The sequence below is a fragment of the Oncorhynchus masou genome, chromosome 15 (genome assembly GCF_036934945.1).
Source record: "Oncorhynchus masou masou isolate Uvic2021 chromosome 15, UVic_Omas_1.1, whole genome shotgun sequence".
NCBI classification, from domain to species: Eukaryota; Metazoa; Chordata; class Actinopteri; order Salmoniformes; family Salmonidae; genus Oncorhynchus; species Oncorhynchus masou.
In genome coordinates this window covers 74,932,315-74,950,842 of record NC_088226.1, presented here as the reverse complement: position 1 = coordinate 74,950,842, position 18,528 = coordinate 74,932,315, and the positions used below count along the sequence as shown (strand labels likewise).

General features: G+C 44.7%; 1 protein-coding gene across 1 annotated transcript in view; it reads right to left on the bottom strand.

The window, feature by feature from the left end:
* Positions 1–13,693, bottom strand: part of fbxl22 (F-box and leucine-rich repeat protein 22) — a 38,530-nt gene extending 24,837 nt beyond the window's left edge. The window contains exon 1 of the mRNA XM_064990237.1: positions 13,216–13,693. Coding sequence (XP_064846309.1) covers positions 13,216–13,592 — 377 coding nt within the window. The 5' untranslated portion in view covers positions 13,593–13,693. The remainder of the gene's footprint in view (positions 1–13,215) is intronic.
* Positions 13,694–18,528: the final 4,835 nt, after the last annotated feature.

The window sequence follows — 18,528 nt, the reverse complement described above, 5'->3', positions numbered from 1 at the left end:
CTAGGGTGGGCTGTTATTAACGGGTGTTCTAGGGTGGGCTGTTATTAACGGGTGTTCTAGGGTGGGCTGTTATTAACGGGTGTTCTAGGGTGGGCTGTTATTAACGGGTGTTCTAGGGTGGGCTGTTATTAATGGGTGTTCTAGGGTGGGCTGTTATTAACGGGTGTTTTACGGTGAGCTGTTATTAACGGGTGTTCTAGGGTGGGCTGTTAATAACGGGTGTTTTACGGTGAGCTGTTATTAACGGGTGTTCTAGGGTGGGCTGTTAATAACAGGTGTTCTACAGTGGGCTGTTATTAACGGGTGTTCTAGGGTGGGCTGTTATTAACGGGTGTTTTACGGTGAGCTGTTATTAACGGGTGTTCTAGGGTGAGCTGTTATTAACGGGTGTTCTAGGGTGGGCTGTTATTAACGGGTGTTCTAGGGTGGGCTGTTAATAACGGGTGTTTTAAGGTGGGCTGTTATTAACGGGTGTTCTAGGGTGGGCTGTTATTAACGGGTGTTCTAGGGTGGGCTGTTAATAACAGTTGTTTTAAGGTGGGCTGTTATTAACGGGTGTTCTAGGGTGAGCTGTTATTTACGGGTGTTCTAGGGTGGGCTGTTATTAACGGGTGTTCTAGGGTGGGCTGTTAATAACGGGTGTTTTAAGGTGGGCTGTTATTAACGGGTGTTCTAGGGTGGGCTGTTATTAACGGGTGTTCTAGGGTGGGCTGTTAATAACAGGTGTTTTAAGGTGGGCTGTTATTAACGGGTGTTCTAGGGTGAGCTGTTATTTACGGGTGTTCTAGGGTGGGCTGTTATTAACGGGTGTTCTAGGGTGGGCTGTTAATAACAGGTGTTTTAAGGTGGGCTGTTATTAACGGGTGTTCTAGGGTGGGCTGTTATTAACGGGTGTTCTAGGGTGGGCTTTTAATAACAGGTGTTTTAAGGTGGGCTGTTATTAACGGGTGTTCTAGGGTGAGCTGTTATTTACGGGTGTTCTAGGGTGGGCTGTTATTAACGGGTGTTCTAGGGTGGGCTGTTATTAACGGGTGTTCTAGGGTGGGCTGTTATTAACGGGTGTTCTAGGGTGGGCTGTTAATAACGGGTGTTTTAAGGTGGGCTGTTATTAACGGGTGTTCTAGGGTGAGCTGTTATTAACGGGTGTTTTATGGTGGGCTGTTATTAACGGGTGTTCTAGGGTGAGCTGTTATTAACGGGTGTTTTACGGTGGGCTGTTATTAATGGGTGTTCTAGGGTGGGCTGTTATTAACGGGTGTTTTACGGTGAGCTGTTATTAACGGGTGTTCTAGGGTGGGCTGTTAATAACAGGTGTTCTACAGTGGGCTGTTATTAACGGGTGTTCTAGGGTGGGCTGTTATTAACGGGTGTTCTAGGGTGGGCTGTTATTAACGGGTGTTCTAGGGTGGGCTGTTATTAACGGGTGTTCTAGGGTGGGCTGTTATTAACGGGTGTTCTAGGGTGGGCTGTTATTAATGGGTGTTCTAGGGTGGGCTGTTATTAACGGGTGTTTTACGGTGAGCTGTTATTAACGGGTGTTCTAGGGTGGGCTGTTAATAACGGGTGTTTTACGGTGAGCTGTTATTAACGGGTGTTCTAGGGTGGGCTGTTAATAACAGGTGTTCTACAGTGGGCTGTTATTAACGGGTGTTCTAGGGTGGGCTGTTATTAACGGGTGTTTTAAGGTGGGCTGTTATTAACGGGTGTTCTAGGGTGGGCTGTTATTAACGGGTGTTTTACGGTGAGCTGTTATTAACGGGTGTTCTAGGGTGGGCTGTTAATAACAGGTGTTCTACAGTGGGCTGTTATTAACGGGTGTTCTAGGGTGGGCTGTTATTAACGGGTGTTCTAGGGTGGGCTGTTATTAACGGGTGTTCTAGGGTGGGCTGTTATTAACGGGTGTTCTAGGGTGGGCTGTTATTAACGGGTGTTCTAGGGTGGGCTGTTATTAATGGGTGTTCTAGGGTGGGCTGTTATTAACGGGTGTTTTACGGTGAGCTGTTATTAACGGGTGTTTTACGGTGAGCTGTTATTAACGGGTGTTCTAGGGTGGGCTGTTAATAACAGGTGTTCTACAGTGGGCTGTTATTAACGGGTGTTCTAGGGTGGGCTGTTATTAACGGGTGTTTTACGGTGAGCTGTTATTAACGGGTGTTCTAGGGTGAGCTGTTATTAACGGGTGTTCTAGGGTGGGCTGTTATTAACGGGTGTTCTAGGGTGGGCTGTTAATAACGGGTGTTTTAAGGTGGGCTGTTATTAACGGGTGTTCTAGGGTGGGCTGTTATTAACGGGTGTTCTAGGGTGGGCTGTTAATAACAGGTGTTTTAAGGTGGGCTGTTATTAACGGGTGTTCTAGGGTGAGCTGTTATTTACGGGTGTTCTAGGGTGGGCTGTTATTAACGGGTGTTCTAGGGTGGGCTGTTAATAACGGGTGTTTTAAGGTGGGCTGTTATTAACGGGTGTTCTAGGGTGGGCTGTTATTAACGGGTGTTCTAGGGTGGGCTGTTAATAACAGGTGTTTTAAGGTGGGCTGTTATTAACGGGTGTTCTAGGGTGAGCTGTTATTTACGGGTGTTCTAGGGTGGGCTGTTATTAACGGGTGTTCTAGGGTGGGCTGTTAATAACAGGTGTTTTAAGGTGGGCTGTTATTAACGGGTGTTCTAGGGTGAGCTGTTATTAACGGGTGTTCTAGGGTGAGCTGTTATTTACGGGTGTTCTAGGGTGGGCTGTTATTAACGGGTGTTCTAGGGTGGGCTGTTAATAACAGGTGTTTTAAGGTGGGCTGTTATTAACGGGTGTTCTAGGGTGGGCTGTTATTAACGGGTGTTCTAGGGTGGGCTGTTAATAACAGGTGTTTTAAGGTGGGCTGTTATTAACGGGTGTTCTAGGGTGAGCTGTTATTTACGGGTGTTCTAGGGTGGGCTGTTATTAACGGGTGTTCTAGGGTGGGCTGTTAATAACGGGTGTTTTAAGGTGGGCTGTTATTAACGGGTGTTCTAGGGTGGGCTGTTATTAACGGGTGTTCTAGGGTGGGCTGTTAATAACAGGTGTTTTAAGGTGGGCTGTTATTAACGGGTGTTCTAGGGTGAGCTGTTATTTACGGGTGTTCTAGGGTGGGCTGTTATTAACGGGTGTTCTAGGGTGGGCTGTTAATAACAGGTGTTTTAAGGTGGGCTGTTATTAACGGGTGTTCTAGGGTGAGCTGTTATTAACGGGTGTTCTAGGGTGGGCTGTTAATAACAGGTGTTTTAAGGTGGGCTGTTATTAACGGGTGTTCTAGGGTGAGCTGTTATTAACGGGTGTTTTATGGTGGGCTGTTATTAACGGGTGTTCTAGGGTGGGCTGTTAATAACAGGTGTTTTAAGGTGGGCTGTTATTAACGGGTGTTCTAGGGTGAGCTGTTATTAACGGGTGTTTTATGGTGGGCTGTTATTAACGGGTGTTCTAGGGTGAGCTGTTATTAACGGGTGTTTTACGGTGGGCTGTTATTAATGGGTGTTCTAGGGTGGGCTGTTATTAACGGGTGTTTTACGGTGAGCTGTTATTAACGGGTGTTCTAGGGTGGGCTGTTAATAACAGGTGTTCTACAGTGGGCTGTTATTAACGGGTGTTCTAGGGTGGGCTGTTATTAACGGGTGTTCTAGGGTGGGCTGTTATTAACGGGTGTTCTAGGGTGGGCTGTTATTAACGGGTGTTCTAGGGTGGGCTGTTATTAATGGGTGTTCTAGGGTGGGCTGTTATTAACGGGTGTTTAACGGTGAGCTGTTATTAACGGGTGTTCTAGGGTGGGCTGTTAATAACGGGTGTTTTACGGTGAGCTGTTATTAACGGGTGTTCTAGGGTGGGCTGTTAATAACAGGTGTTCTACAGTGGGCTGTTATTAACGGGTGTTCTAGGGTGGGCTGTTATTAACGGGTGTTTTACGGTGAGCTGTTATTAACGGGTGTTCTAGGGTGAGCTGTTATTAACGGGTGTTCTAGGGTGGGCTGTTATTAACGGGTGTTCTAGGGTGGGCGGTTATTAACGGGTGTTCTAGGGTGGCTGTTATTAACGGGTGTTCTAGGGTGGGCTGTTATTAACGGGTGTTCTAGGGTGGGCTGTTATTAACGGGTGTTCTAGGGTGGGCTGTTATTAACGGGTGTTCTAGGGTGGGCTGTTAATAACGGGTGTTTTAAGGTGGGCTGTTATTAACGGGTGTTCTAGGGTGGGCTGTTATTAACGGGTGTTCTAGGGTGGGCTGTTAATAACAGGTGTTTTAAGGTGGGCTGTTATTAACGGGTGTTCTAGGGTGTGCTGTTATTTACGGGTGTTCTAGGGTGGGCTGTTATTAACGGGTGTTCTAGGGTGGGCTGTTAATAACGGGTGTTTTAAGGTGGGCTGTTATTAACGGGTGTTCTAGGGTGGGCTGTTATTAACGGGTGTTCTAGGGTGGGCTGTTAATAACAGGTGTTTTAAGGTGGGCTGTTATTAACGGGTGTTCTAGGGTGAGCTGTTATTTACGGGTGTTCTAGGGTGGGCTGTTATTAACGGGTGTTCTAGGGTGGGCTGTTAATAACAGGTGTTTTAAGGTGGGCTGTTATTAACGGGTGTTCTAGGGTGAGCTGTTATTAACGGGTGTTCTAGGGTGAGCTGTTATTTACGGGTGTTCTAGGGTGGGCTGTTATTAACGGGTGTTCTAGGGTGGGCTGTTAATAACAGGTGTTTTAAGGTGGGCTGTTATTAACGGGTGTTCTAGGGTGAGCTGTTATTAACGGGTGTTCTAGGGTGGGCTGTTAATAACGGGTGTTTTATGGTGGGCTGTTATTAACGGGTGTTCTAGGGTGGGCTGTTAATAACAGGTGTTTTAAGGTGGGCTGTTATTAACGGGTGTTCTAGGGTGAGCTGTTATTAACGGGTGTTTTATGGTGGGCTGTTATTAACGGGTGTTCTAGGGTGAGCTGTTATTAACGGGTGTTTTACGGTGGGCTGTTATTAATGGGTGTTCTAGGGTGGGCTGTTATTAACGGGTTTTTTACGGTGAGCAGTTATTAACGGGTGTTCTAGGGTGGGCTGTTATTAACGGGTGTTTTACGGTGAGCTGTTATTAACGGGTGTTCAAGGGTGGGCTGTTAATAACGGGTGTTTTACAGTGAGCTGTTATTAATGGTGTTCTAGGGTGGGCTGTTATTAACGGGTGTTTTACGGTGAGCTGTTATTAACGGGTGTTCTAGGGTGGGCTGTTATTAACGGGTGTTTTACGATGAGCTGTTATTAACGGGTGTTTTACGGTGAGCTGTTATTAACGGGTGTTCTGTGGTATTATAGTGCGCTCCAACATTATTGGGACAGATTATTTTGTGTCCAATAGAAGTTAATGGTAAATAATGTATTGTGTCATGACTTTTTTACTTTTATTGTAAATAAGAATAGAATGTTTCTGAACACTTCCACATTAATCTGGGTGCTACCATGGTTATGGATAATCCTGAATGAATTGTGAGAAAGTTGCTTGTTGTTATGATATAAAATGCTAACCTCCCCTGTTATTGTAATGATGAGAGGTTAGCATGTCTTAGTGGTATGATATATAATGCTAACCTCCCCTGTTATTGTAATGGTGAGAGGTTAGCATGTCTTAGTGGTATGATATATAATGCTAACCTCCCCTGTTATTGTAATGGTGAGAGGTTAGCATGTCTTGGAGGTATGATATATAATGCTAACCTCCCCTGTTATTGGTAATGGTGAGAGGTTAGCATGTCTTGGGGTTATGATATAAAATGCTAACCACATTGTATTCTCTGTACAAAAGGTGCTTTAGTTTCTAAACAGTTCACCCAATATGGATGACAGTCTGCACTTTAACCTCATATTCATTGTGTCTTTTCAAATCCAAAGTGATGGAGTACAGAGCCTAAACAAATTGTCACTGTTCCAATACTTCTGGAGATCACTGTGTTTTTTCTGTTATATTGTGTTTTTACCTGACATTCTTCTCTAGGGGGTTGAAGAGGATTTCTCACATTCAACAGACATGCTTCTCTAGGGGGTTGAAGAGGATTTCTCACATTCAACAGACATGCTTCTCTAGGGGGTTGAAGAGGATTTATCTTACAGGCAACAGTCCCCTCGGTCATCTCACAGCTGTGACCTCAACAGCCTTCAGGACACAGAAACAATACCACTTAAAACAATGAGCCCCGTAGAGCCCACAGACAGACTCTCAGTAACTGTAGCAAGACCAGCTCACCTGGGATGTCAGGAAGCTAGAGAGCAGCTGTTGCTCCTCCAACATACCTACAACCTGTTCCTGCTAGTCTAGTCTGGAGACAGGCTGACAAGTGTCCTGGGGGGAGCCCCTGTGTTTCTCTCAGAGAGTGTGTGTGAAAGAGACAGACAGTAACTGATGGCAGCAGCAGTAGGATGTACATAATGTTTCTACCACCGTCTCTTATGACCAAAAAGACCTTCTGGACATCAGGACAGGGATTAATCACCTCGTACTGGACAAAAAACTTCTGGACATCAGGACAGGGATTAATCACCTCGTACTGGACAAAGAGCTTCTGGACATCAGGGCAGGGATTATTCACCTCGTACTGGACGAAGACCTTCTGGACATCAGGGCAGGGATTACTCACCTCGTACTGGACAAAGAGCTTCTGGACATCAGGACAGGGATTACTCACCTCGTACTGGACAAAGACCTTCTGGACATCAGGACAGGGATTACTCACCTCGTACTGGACGAAGATTTTTAACAAAGGATTTACTTCAGACACCGACAAATCCCTGTGATTCGCATGAAGAGACAGATATATCGGGGTCGTAGGTCGGGGTGCCTTGTACGGATTCGACTGCAAGTGGGTAATCTGCCTCTACCATCAGTCTTATTAGCCAACGTACAATCATTGGATAACAAAATGGAGGAGCTATGATCACGAATATCCTACCAACAGGACATTACAAACTGTAATATCTTATGTTTCACCGAGTCGTGGCTGAACGATGACATGGATAGCTGGCTGGGTTTACGCTGCGTCGGAAAGAAAAGCTGCGGCTGTCTATGTATATTTGTAAACAGCTGGTGCACGAAATCTAATATTAACGTAGTAATGCGTACGGCCCAGTACATCACTGGGGCCAAGCTTCCTGCCATCCAGGACCTCTTTACCAGGTGGTGTCAGAGGAAGGCCCTAAAATTTGTCAAAGACTCCAGCCACCCTAGTAATAGACTGTTCTCTCTGTTACCACACGGCAAGTGGTACCAAGCACCAATCTAGGTACAAAAGGCTTCTTAACAGCTTCTACCCCCAAGCCACAAGACTCCTGAACATCTAATCAAATGGCTATCCAGGCTATTTGCATCGGAAATGGACAGCTCATTGTGCTGAAAGTCAGAAAATTCCATAATTTCAACTGTTGTTCATTTTAATTCGACTTTACTATCAACAAGAGGGCTTTCTATAGTCAAGTGGAAGACAATTCTAACATTCTTCAAAAAGGAACAGGTTTCAATTGCAAATTTTACAAGGACATGTATCTGCAACAGAGCATGCTAAACTTAATTTTCTTCTTTTAATTCAAACAAAAGAGGCACTGTCATCCTTATTAACAAAAACGCCCCAGTCATTTCTGACCCACGCCCCAGTCATATCTGACCTCGCCCCAGTCATATCTGACCTCGCCCCAGTCATATCTGACCACGCCCCAGTCATATCTGACCTCGCCCCAGTCATTTCTGACCTCGCCCCAGTCATATCTGACCCACGCCCCAGTCATATCTGACCCACGCCCCAGTCATATCTGACCTCGCCCCAGTCATATCTGACCCACGCCCCAGTCATATCTGACCTCGCCCCAGTCATATCTGACCACGCCCCAGTCATATCTGACCTCGCCCCAGTCATATCTGACTCACGCCCCAGTCATATCTGACCTCGCCCCAGTCATATCTGACCTCGCCCCAGTCATATCTGACCTCGCCCCAGTCATATCTGACCACGCCCCAGTCATATCTGACCCACGCCCCAGTCATATCTGACCCACGCCCCAGTCATATCTGACCTCGCCCCAGTCATATCTGACCACGCCCCAGTCATATCTGACCTCGCCCCAGTCATATCTGACAACGTCCGAGTCATATCTGACCCACGCCCCAGTCATATCTGACCCACGCCCCAGTCATATCTGACCCACGCCCCAGTCATATCTGACCTCGCCCCAGTCATATCTGACCTCGCCCCAGTCATATCTGACCACGCCCCAGTCATATCTGACCCACGCCCCAGTCATATCTGACCCACGCCCCAGTCATATCTGACCCACGCCCCAGTCATATCTGACCTCGCCCCAGTCATATCTGACCTCGCCCCAGTCATATCTGACCTCGCCCCAGTCATATCTGACCACACCCCAGTCATATCTGACCCACGCCCCAGTCATATCTGACCCACGCCCGTCATATCTGACCACGCCCCAGTCATATCTGACCACGCCCCAGTCATATCTGACCTCGCCCCAGTCATATCTGACAACGTCCGAGTCATATCTGACCCACGCCCCAGTCATATCTGACCCACGCCCCAGTCATATCTGACCTCGCCCCAGTCATATCTGACCTCGCCCCAGTCATATCTGACCACGCCCCAGTCATATCTGACCCACGCCCCAGTCATATCTGACCACGCCCCAGTCATATCTGACCTCGCCCCAGTCATATCTGACCCACACCCCAGTCATATCTGACCTCGCCCCAGTCATATCTGACCCACACCCCAGTCATATCTGACCTCGCCCCAGTCATATCTGACCTCGCCCCAGTCATATCTGACCCACGCCCCAGTCATATCTGACCTCGCCCCAGTCATATCTGACCTCGCCCCAGTCATATCTGACCTCGCCCCAGTCATATCTGACCCACGCCCCAGTCATATCTGACCTCGCCCCAGTCATATCTGACCTCGCCCCAGTCATATCTGACCTCGCCCCAGTCATATCTGACCTCGCCCCAGTCATATCTGACCTCGCCCCAGTCATATCTGACCTCGCCCCAGTCATATCTGACCTCGCCACAGTCATATCTGACCACGTCCGAGTGTAGATAGATCTGGATCTCGGCACAACAACCCCAAAATAAGATATTGGAGACTTAATGCATCCACCCTTAAAGTGGAACTGACACGGTTTTAACTACTTTCCAGATAATATCAGTCCAAAGTACCACATTTCCAGTTTATGCTACAAAACCAACTTTGGCTAATATGCTACCTTATCTATTTATGTAGCAAGTTAACAACACTGAGCCTAATGTTAGCTTGCTAGCAGCTAGGAGGACGTCATGTCAGTGGAGGAGTGGGTGGCTGTCCTCTTATCGTTTTTCATTGGCTACAGCAAGAGATGTACGTGCCATTTGGTTAGCTAGCAATAAATGGCCATCACTATGCTGAACGACTTATCCAGTTAGCATCTCTCGCATTTGCAAATTCACTCTGGCTAGCGATCTACTCTGATTTCAGAGCACTCTTCAGAGATAGTAAATTCATCAGTTATTCTGCACTAACAAGCAAGACCCGGCGAAGAAGGAAATAAATTCCACAAATTAGCTTAAGACACACCTGTTAATTGAAATGCAATCCAGGTGACTATCTCATGAAGCTGGTTGAGAGAATGCCAAGAGTGTGCAAAGCATTGTGTCCCACCACCTGCCAACCCCTCTTTTTACGCTTCTGCTACTCTCTGTTCATCATGTATATGCATAGTCACTTTAACGATACCTACATGTACATACTACCTCAATAAGCCTGACTAACAGGTGTCTGTATATAGCCTTGCTACTCTTTTTTCAAATGTCTTTTTACTGTTGTTTTATTTCTTTACCTACCTACCTACCTACCTACCTCTTTTTTGGGCACCATTGGTTAGAGCGTGTAATTAAGCATTTCACTGTAAGGTTTACACCTGTGGAATTCGGCGCACGTGACAAATAAACTTTGATTTGGAGGCTATTTGGGGACTATTTGAAGAATCTCAAATCTCAAATATATTTTGATTTCCTTAACACTTTTTTGTTACTTACATGATTCTATGTGTTATTTCATAGTTTTAATGTCGTCACTATTATTCTACAATGTAGAAAATAAAAGAAAAGAAAAACCCTTGAATATGTCGGTTTTCTAAAACTTTTGACCGGTAGTGTATTAGTCATTTTGTCCTAATTAATCCTGTCCCCTAAAATGGGGGGACGACGTACCAAAAGTGCTGTAATTTCGAAACAATTGGAAATCGCCTGCTCGTCTTTCTGCAACTTGCCTGCCAATGCATGCTTGTCCCAACCAAGCACTCAGGCTAACGGGCTAAAGTTGGCTAGCTTGCTGGCTAGCTACTTCCAGACACAAATGAGAGAATACCTCACTCTGACCATTTTACCGGCCGTAGCAGAGCTGGTCAGGCTGTTTACATGTTATCTAGAGTGCTGATGACTAACTGTGCTGCTGTCAATAATTACCCTAACAATAATGTGCTGCTGTCAATAATTACCCTAACTAGTCAAAAGTTTAGTATTTTGTCCCATATTCCTAGCACGCAGTGATTATATCAAGCTTGTGACTCTAGAAACTTGTTGGACGCATTTGCTGTTTGTTTTGGTTGTGCTTCAGATAATTTTGTGCCCAATAAAAGTGAACACTAAATAATGTAGTGTCTCATTTTGGCGTCACTTACTGTAAATAATAATGTTTCTGAACACTTTCACAATAATGTGAATTCTACCATGATTACGGATAGTCCTGAATGAATTGGGAATAATGATGAGTGAGAAAGTTAAAGGCATAAATATCAGATCCTGAGGTTTTCGTCAAAGATCTCTGTACTTTGCTCCGTTGATCTTTCCCTCTATCCTGACTAGTCTCCCAGTCCCTGCCGCTGAAAAACAGCATGCTGTTGCCACCACCAGGCTTCACTGTACAGATGGTGCCAGGTTTCCTCCAGACTGGAGCTCTGTCAGAGGGACCATCGGGTTATTGGTCACCTCCCTGACTAAGGCCCATCTCCGATTACTCAGTTTGGGAGGGCAGCCAGCTCTAGGAAGAGTCTTGGTGGTTCCAAACTTTTTCCATTTAAGAATGATGGAGGGCTGTGTGTTCTTGAGGACAATGCTGCAGACATTGTTTGGTACCCTTCCACAGATCTGTGCCTCGACACAATCCTGTCTTGGAGCTCTACGGACAATTCCTTCCACCTCATGGCTTGTTTTTTGCTCTGACATGCACTGTCAACTGTGGGACCTTAAATAGACAGGTGTGTGCCTTTCCAAATCATGTCCAATCAATTGAATTTACAACAGTTGGACTCCAATCAAGTTGTAGAAACATCAAGGATCAATGGAAACAGTATGCATCTGAGCTCAATTTACAGTCCCATAGCAAAGGGTCTGAATACAGTATGTTTTTTATTTTTTTATAAATACATAAACATTTCTAATAAACTGTTTTAGCTTTGTCATTATGAGGTTGTGTGAATAGATCGATGAGGATCTTTATTTAATCCATTTAAGAATAAGGCTGTAACGAAACAAAATGTAGAAAAAGTCAAGGAGTCTGAATACTGTCCGAATGCACTGTACATAAACAGAAACACAGGTTAACACGTATAAACAAAAACACAGGTTAACATATATAAACAGAAACACAGGTTAACATATATAAACAGAAACACAGGTTAACATATATAAACAGAAACACAGGTTAACAGAAACACAGGTTAACATATATAAACAGAAACACAGGTTAACAGAAACACAGGTTAACATATATAAACAGAAACACAGGTTAACATATATAAACAGAAACACAGGTTAACATATATAAACAGAAACACAGGTTAACATATAAACAGAAACACAGGTTAACATATATAAACAGAAACACAGGTTAACAGAAACACAGGTTAACATATATAAACAGAAACACAGGTTAACATATATAAACAGAAACACAGGTTAACAGAAACACAGGTTAACATATATAAACAGAAACACAGGTTAACATATATAAACAGAAACACAGGTTAACAGAAACACATGTTAACATATATAAACAGAAACACAGGTTAACAGAAACACAGGTTAACATATATAAACAGAAACACAGGTTAACAGAAACACATGTTAACATATATAAACAGAAACACAGGTTAACAGAAACACAGGTTAACATATATAAACAGAAACACAGGTTAACAGAAACACAGGTTAACATATATAAACAGAAACACAGGTTAACATATATAAACAGAAACACAGGTTAACATATATAAACAGAAACACAGGTTAACAGAAACACATGTTAACATATATAAACAGAAACACAGGTTAACAGAAACACATGTTAACATATATAAACAGAAACACAGGTTAACAGAAACACAGGTTAACATATATAAACAGAAACACAGGTTAACAGAAACACATGTTAACATATATAAACAGAAACACAGGTTAACAGAAACACAGGTTAACATATATAAACAGAAACACAGGTTAACAGAAACACATGTTAACATATATAAACAGAAACACAGGTTAACAGAAACACAGGTTAACATATATAAACAGAAACACAGGTTAACAGAAACACATGTTAACATATATAAACAGAAACACAGGTTAACATATATAAACAGAAACACAGGTTAACAGAAACACATGTTAACATATATAAACAGAAACACAGGTTAACAGAAACACAGGTTAACATATATAAACAGAAACACAGGTTAACAGAAACACAGGTTAACAAAACACAGGTTAACATATATAAACAGAAACACAGGTTAACAAATATAAACAGAAACACAGGTTAACAAATATAAACAGAAACACAGGTTAACATATATAAACAGAAACACAGGTTAACATATATAAACAGAAACACAGGTCAACATATATAAACAGAAACACAGGTTAACATATATAAACAGAAACACAGGTTAACAGAAACACAGGTTAACATATATAAACAGAAACACAGGTTAACAGAAACACAGGTTAACATATATAAACAAAAACACAGGTTAACAGAAACACAGGTTAACATATATAAACAGAAACACAGGTTAACATATATAAACAGAAACACAGGTTAACATATATAAACAGAAACACAGGTTAACAGAAACACAGGTTAACATATATAAACAGAAACACAGGTTAACAGAAACAAACAGATATTTACTTACATGGTACAGACGCGTTCTAGGAAGCTGCTGACCAGACTCTCATGTTTACTACAGAGATCCTTCTGGAACTGATTCTTCATCCAGTCCTCTATGTTACAGACCTTGACCCTGGAGCTGTGCCAGGTGACAGCCAGATAGCGCAGCGACGATCCTAACACATAGTTCTCTCTCCTCAGCTCAGAGGGGGAGTGGAACAAGAGCAGTGACCACAGCCTGGGGTCCAGGTAGACCTCTCTGAGCCGATGGCAGGTCAGGGAGAAAGACCTACAACTGTCTTTATCCAGGTAGGAGAGGAGGTGGAGGAGACACTCCTGGTTCAACTGGGTGATGGTGAGGGCCGCAGTGGGCTGGATGAGCTTGGTGGTGCTGGCGTCCATGGTTGCACGGTGAGACAGACACAGAAAGACTGGCTGACCAGGCTCCGATGGACAGAGAGAGGCCTCGTCTGATCCTCGGGTCCCCAAAGCTTACCACTGACCAGCTGCCTCCAGGCTACAATGAGGCAGCAGCAAATCGACTGTATTGTCCTGCCTGGATATATGATGCCTTCTCAGCACAGGCTGAGAGCTTGGAGCAGGGTGGGGGGCTCGAGGGTAACACAGTTGCTGCTGGACATATATGGCTGTGGAATGGAGGTTATTTTGGGAGGTGGAGGCCAACTGTTTGGTGGAGCTGTCAGAGAGAGAAGTGTTAGAGCTAAGACACACACTGCCTCTGTGAGAGACAGACACACACACAAACCCCTCTCTCCCATCTGTCAACCTGTTTCCTCCACAGGTTCTGGCTCTCTGGACAGGGACAGATGTTTACACTAGCGTAGAGGCCCAGAATCTCAAATACAAATATCAGCCTGAATATACACCTTAAATATAAATATTATGTTCACTGGACGTGCTACCTTGTCCTGGACCTGCTGTTTTGGACTCTCTCTCTACCGCACCTGCTGTCTTTAACTCTGAATGATAGGCAATGAAAAGCCAACTGACATTTTCTCCTGAGGTGCTGTACCCTCTATAACCACTGTGATTATTATTATTTGACCCTGCTGGTCATCTATGGACATTTGAACATCTTGGCCCCATGTTCTGTTATAATCTCCACCCGGCACACTCTGGCCACCCCTCAGTCTGGTTCCTCTCTATGTTTCTTCCAAGGTCTTTCTAGGGAGTTTTTCCTAGCCACTGTGCTTCTACACCTGCATTGCTTGCTGTTTAAGGTTTTAGGCTGGGTTTCTGTACAGCACTTGTAAAAAAGGGCTTCATAAATACATTTGATTGATTGATTGAAACATACATTAGCCTGAACATATACATACCAGTCAACAGTTTGGACACCTACTCATTCAAGGGTTTTCTTTATTAAAAAAAAAATATTTTCTACATTGTAGAACTATGAAATCACACATACAGTGGGGAAAAAAGTATTTAGTCAGCCACCAATTTGTGCAAGTTCTCCCACTTAAAAAGATGAGAGGCCTGTAATTTTCATCATAGGTACACTTCAACTATGACAGACACAATGAGAAACAAAATACAGAAAATCACATTGTAGGATTTTTTATGAATTTATTTGCAAATTATGGTGGAAAATAAGTATTTGGTCAATAACAAAAGTTTATCTCAATACTTTGTTATATACCCTTTGTTGGCTGTCATAGAACCCCTTCTGTTTCTAGGTAGAACCCTTTTGGGCTCCATTCCACAGAGGTTCTACATGGATCCAAAAGGATTTCTACCTGGAACCAAAAAGTGTTCTCCTTTGGTGACAGCCGAAGATCCCTGTTGGAAGGCCTTGGACCGACCATGAGGCCTTGGACCGACCATGAGGCCTTGGACCGACCATGCTGCACTGAGATGGGCACAGAGGTATGTATGTAGTCCTTTTCAGTGTGGCGGAAAATTAATTGAACAGGAGAACAGGATGTGGTTGGTTGAGGAGGGAGAGCAGGGGGAGTGGTGGGTTGAACAGGATGTGGTTGGTTGAGGAGGGAGAGCAGGGGGGTGGTGGGTTGAACAGGATGTGGTTGGTTGAGGAGGGAGAGCAGGGGGAGTGGTGGGTTGAACAGGATGTGGTTGGTTGAGGAGGGAGAGCAGGGGGAGTGGTGGGTTGAACAGGATGTGGTTGGTTGAGGAGGGAGAGCAGGGGGAGTGGTGGGTTGAACAGGATGTGGTTGGTTGAGGAGGGAGAGCAGGGGGAGTGATGGGTTGAACAGGATGTGGTTGGTTGAGGAGGGAGAGCAGGGGGAGTGGTGGGTTGAACAGGATGTGGTTGGTTGAGGAGGGAGAGCAGGGGGTGGTGGGTTGAACAGGATGTGGTTGGTTGAGGAGGGAGAGCAGGGGGAGTGGTGGGTTGAACAGGATGTGGTTGGTTTAGGAGGAAGAGCAGGGGGAGGGGTGGGTTGAACAGGATGTGGTTGGTTGAGGAGGGAGAGCAGGGGGGTGGTGGGTTGAACAGGATGTGGTTGGTTTAGGAGGGAGAGCAGGGGGGTGGTGGGTTGAACAGGATGTGGTTGGTTGAGGAGGGAGAGCAGGGGGGGGGTAGAACAGCTACAGTGATGCTGATTGGTTGCTCTGGCTCATCATTTCTTGACTAAAAGAAATATAGATTTATGAATGAGTTTGCCATAGTTCAACGGCTGAAAAGCCTTCATTGACCTTCTCCCACAGACAGCAAGACATTCAGCATTCACTGAATGAAGGAGCCAAGCCATCCACAATTTCATTCATCAATGAAATAAATTATACTATCGCACATTCCCTGACATTATTAAAGTAGACTATAGGCTACTCCTGTAGCTACCTTGTACAACACCGTAATCATTGAAATAAGTAGAGTAGCCATCCACATTTCCACTTTTATTGATCAATGAGATAATACCGGCACATATTTACATTATAGTAGAACAGGCTACTCCTGTATCTGCACTATATTAGCGTTATGATTTCATTGGTCTTGTCAGGCATGACTTTAGGTCTTCAATCGAAGTTGTCTCTCTTTTCCCTCCTTCAGGGAAGTAGTACGCATCCCTTATTCAAATCAGATCCAGTGTTAATGTGTAGACCTAGTGACAGTGGAGAGATGCACCCACAGCTCCAGTGTTAATGTGTAGACCTAGTGACAGTGGAGATACACCCACAGCTCCAGTGTTAATGTGTAGACCTAGTGACAGTGGAGATGCACCCACAGCTCCAGTGTTAATGTGTAGACCTAGTGACAGTGGAGATACACCCACAGCTCCAGTGTTAATGTGTAGACCTAGTGACAGTGGAGAGATGCACCCACAGCTCCAGTGTTAGTGTGTAGACCTAGTGACAGTGGAGAGATGCACCCACAGCTCCAGTGTTAGTGTGTAGACCTAGTGACAGTGGAGATACACCCACAGCTCCAGTGTTAATGTGTAGACCTAGTGACAGTGGAGATATACCCACAGCTCCAGTGTTAATGTGTAGACCTAGTGACAGTGGAGAGATACACCCACAGCTCCAGTGTTAATGTGTAGACCTAGTGACAGTGGAGATGCACCCACAGCTCCAGTGTTAATGTGTAGACCTAGTGACAGTGGAGATACACCCACAGCTCCAGTGTTAATGTGTAGACCTAGTGACAGTGGAGATACATTAACACTGGAGCTGTGGGTGTGTAGACCTAGTGACAGTGGAGAGATACACCCACAGCTCCAGTGTTAATGTGTAGACCTAGTGACAGTGGAGAGATACACCCACAGCTCCAGTGTTAATGTGTAGACCTAGTGACAGTGGAGAGATACACCCACAGCTCCAGTGTTAATGTGGAGATACACCCACAGCTCCAGTGTTAATGTGCAGACCTAGTGACAGTGGAGAGATACACCCACAGCTCCAGTGTTAATGTGTAGACCTAGTGACAGTGGAGATACAGCTCCAGTGTTAATGTGTAGACCTAGTGACAGTGGAGATACACCCACAGCTCCAGTGTTAATGTGTAGACCTAGTGACAGTTGAGAGATGCACCCACAGCTCCAGTGTTAATGTGTAGACCTAGTGACAGTGGAGAGATACACCCACAGCTCCAGTGTTAGTGTAGACCTAGTGACAGAGGAGAGATACACCCACAGCTCCAGTGTTAATGTGTAGACCTAGTGACAGTGGAGATACACCCACAGCTCCAGTGTTAATGTGTAGACCTAGTGACAGTGGAGAGATACACCCACAGCTCCAGTGTTAATGTGTAGACCTAGTGACAGTGGAGAGATACACCCACAGCTCCAGTGTTAATGTGTAGACCTAGTGACAGTGGAGAGATACACCCACAGCTCCAGTGTTAATGTGTAGACCTAGTGACAGTGGAGATACACCCACAGCTCCAGTGTTAATGTGTAGACCTAGTGACAGTGGAGATACACCCACAGCTCCAGTGTTAATGTGTAGACCTAGTGACAGTGGAGATACACCCACAGCTCCAGTGTTAATGTGTAGACCTAGTGACAGTGGAGAGATGCACCAACAGCTCCAGTGTTAATGTGTAGACCTAGTGACAGTGGAGAGATACACCCACAGCTCCAGTGTTAATGTGGAGATACACCCACAGCTCCAGCACACAATGGCATGTAGGGGTGTAGTAGACAAGTCAGTTTAGGACAAATTCTTATCAACAATGACGGCCTACCGGGGCCGTCCTATGGGACTCCCAATCACGGCCGGTTGCAATACAGCCTGGAACCGAACCAGGGTCTGTAGTGAAGCCTCGAGCACTGAGATGCAGTGCCTTAGACCGCTGCGCCACTCAGGAGCCCTACATGTAAATTACATATATGCTACATTTACAATTGAATTCATCCATGAAATAAATACTAACACATCTAATTAAGTTATTTTACACTAGCCTACTCCCCTATCGACACAATATTACCTACGTGCTTTCAACAAATACGTTATCAAGGGAAATGTATTATTTTTTAAATAAACCAAGTTTTCCTCATCAATAAATATTTCCTAACGAATTCCCAATTTAATATAGCCTACTTACTCCTCAATCAGATCAAGGACATCGTGGTAATTATTTTAATCGTCTCAGGAAACTCTGGGGTTAACCCTCTCGAAAACCGCTTCTGCCGCTTGTAAAAACGACCCTAAAACCTTCAACTATAATCCTGAACCATTTTGATTGAGGTAGCGACATCCCAAGGATCCCGAATAGCACTGCGAAAGCCTATGGGACTCCTCTATCCGACTGAAAGCCACGGACAACTGTCTGTTTCGGCTACTGGGAACACAGTCTGTGATTGGCTAACAACATTTAGATCTGTATAGGGGGAGTTAAGATAACATACCATGA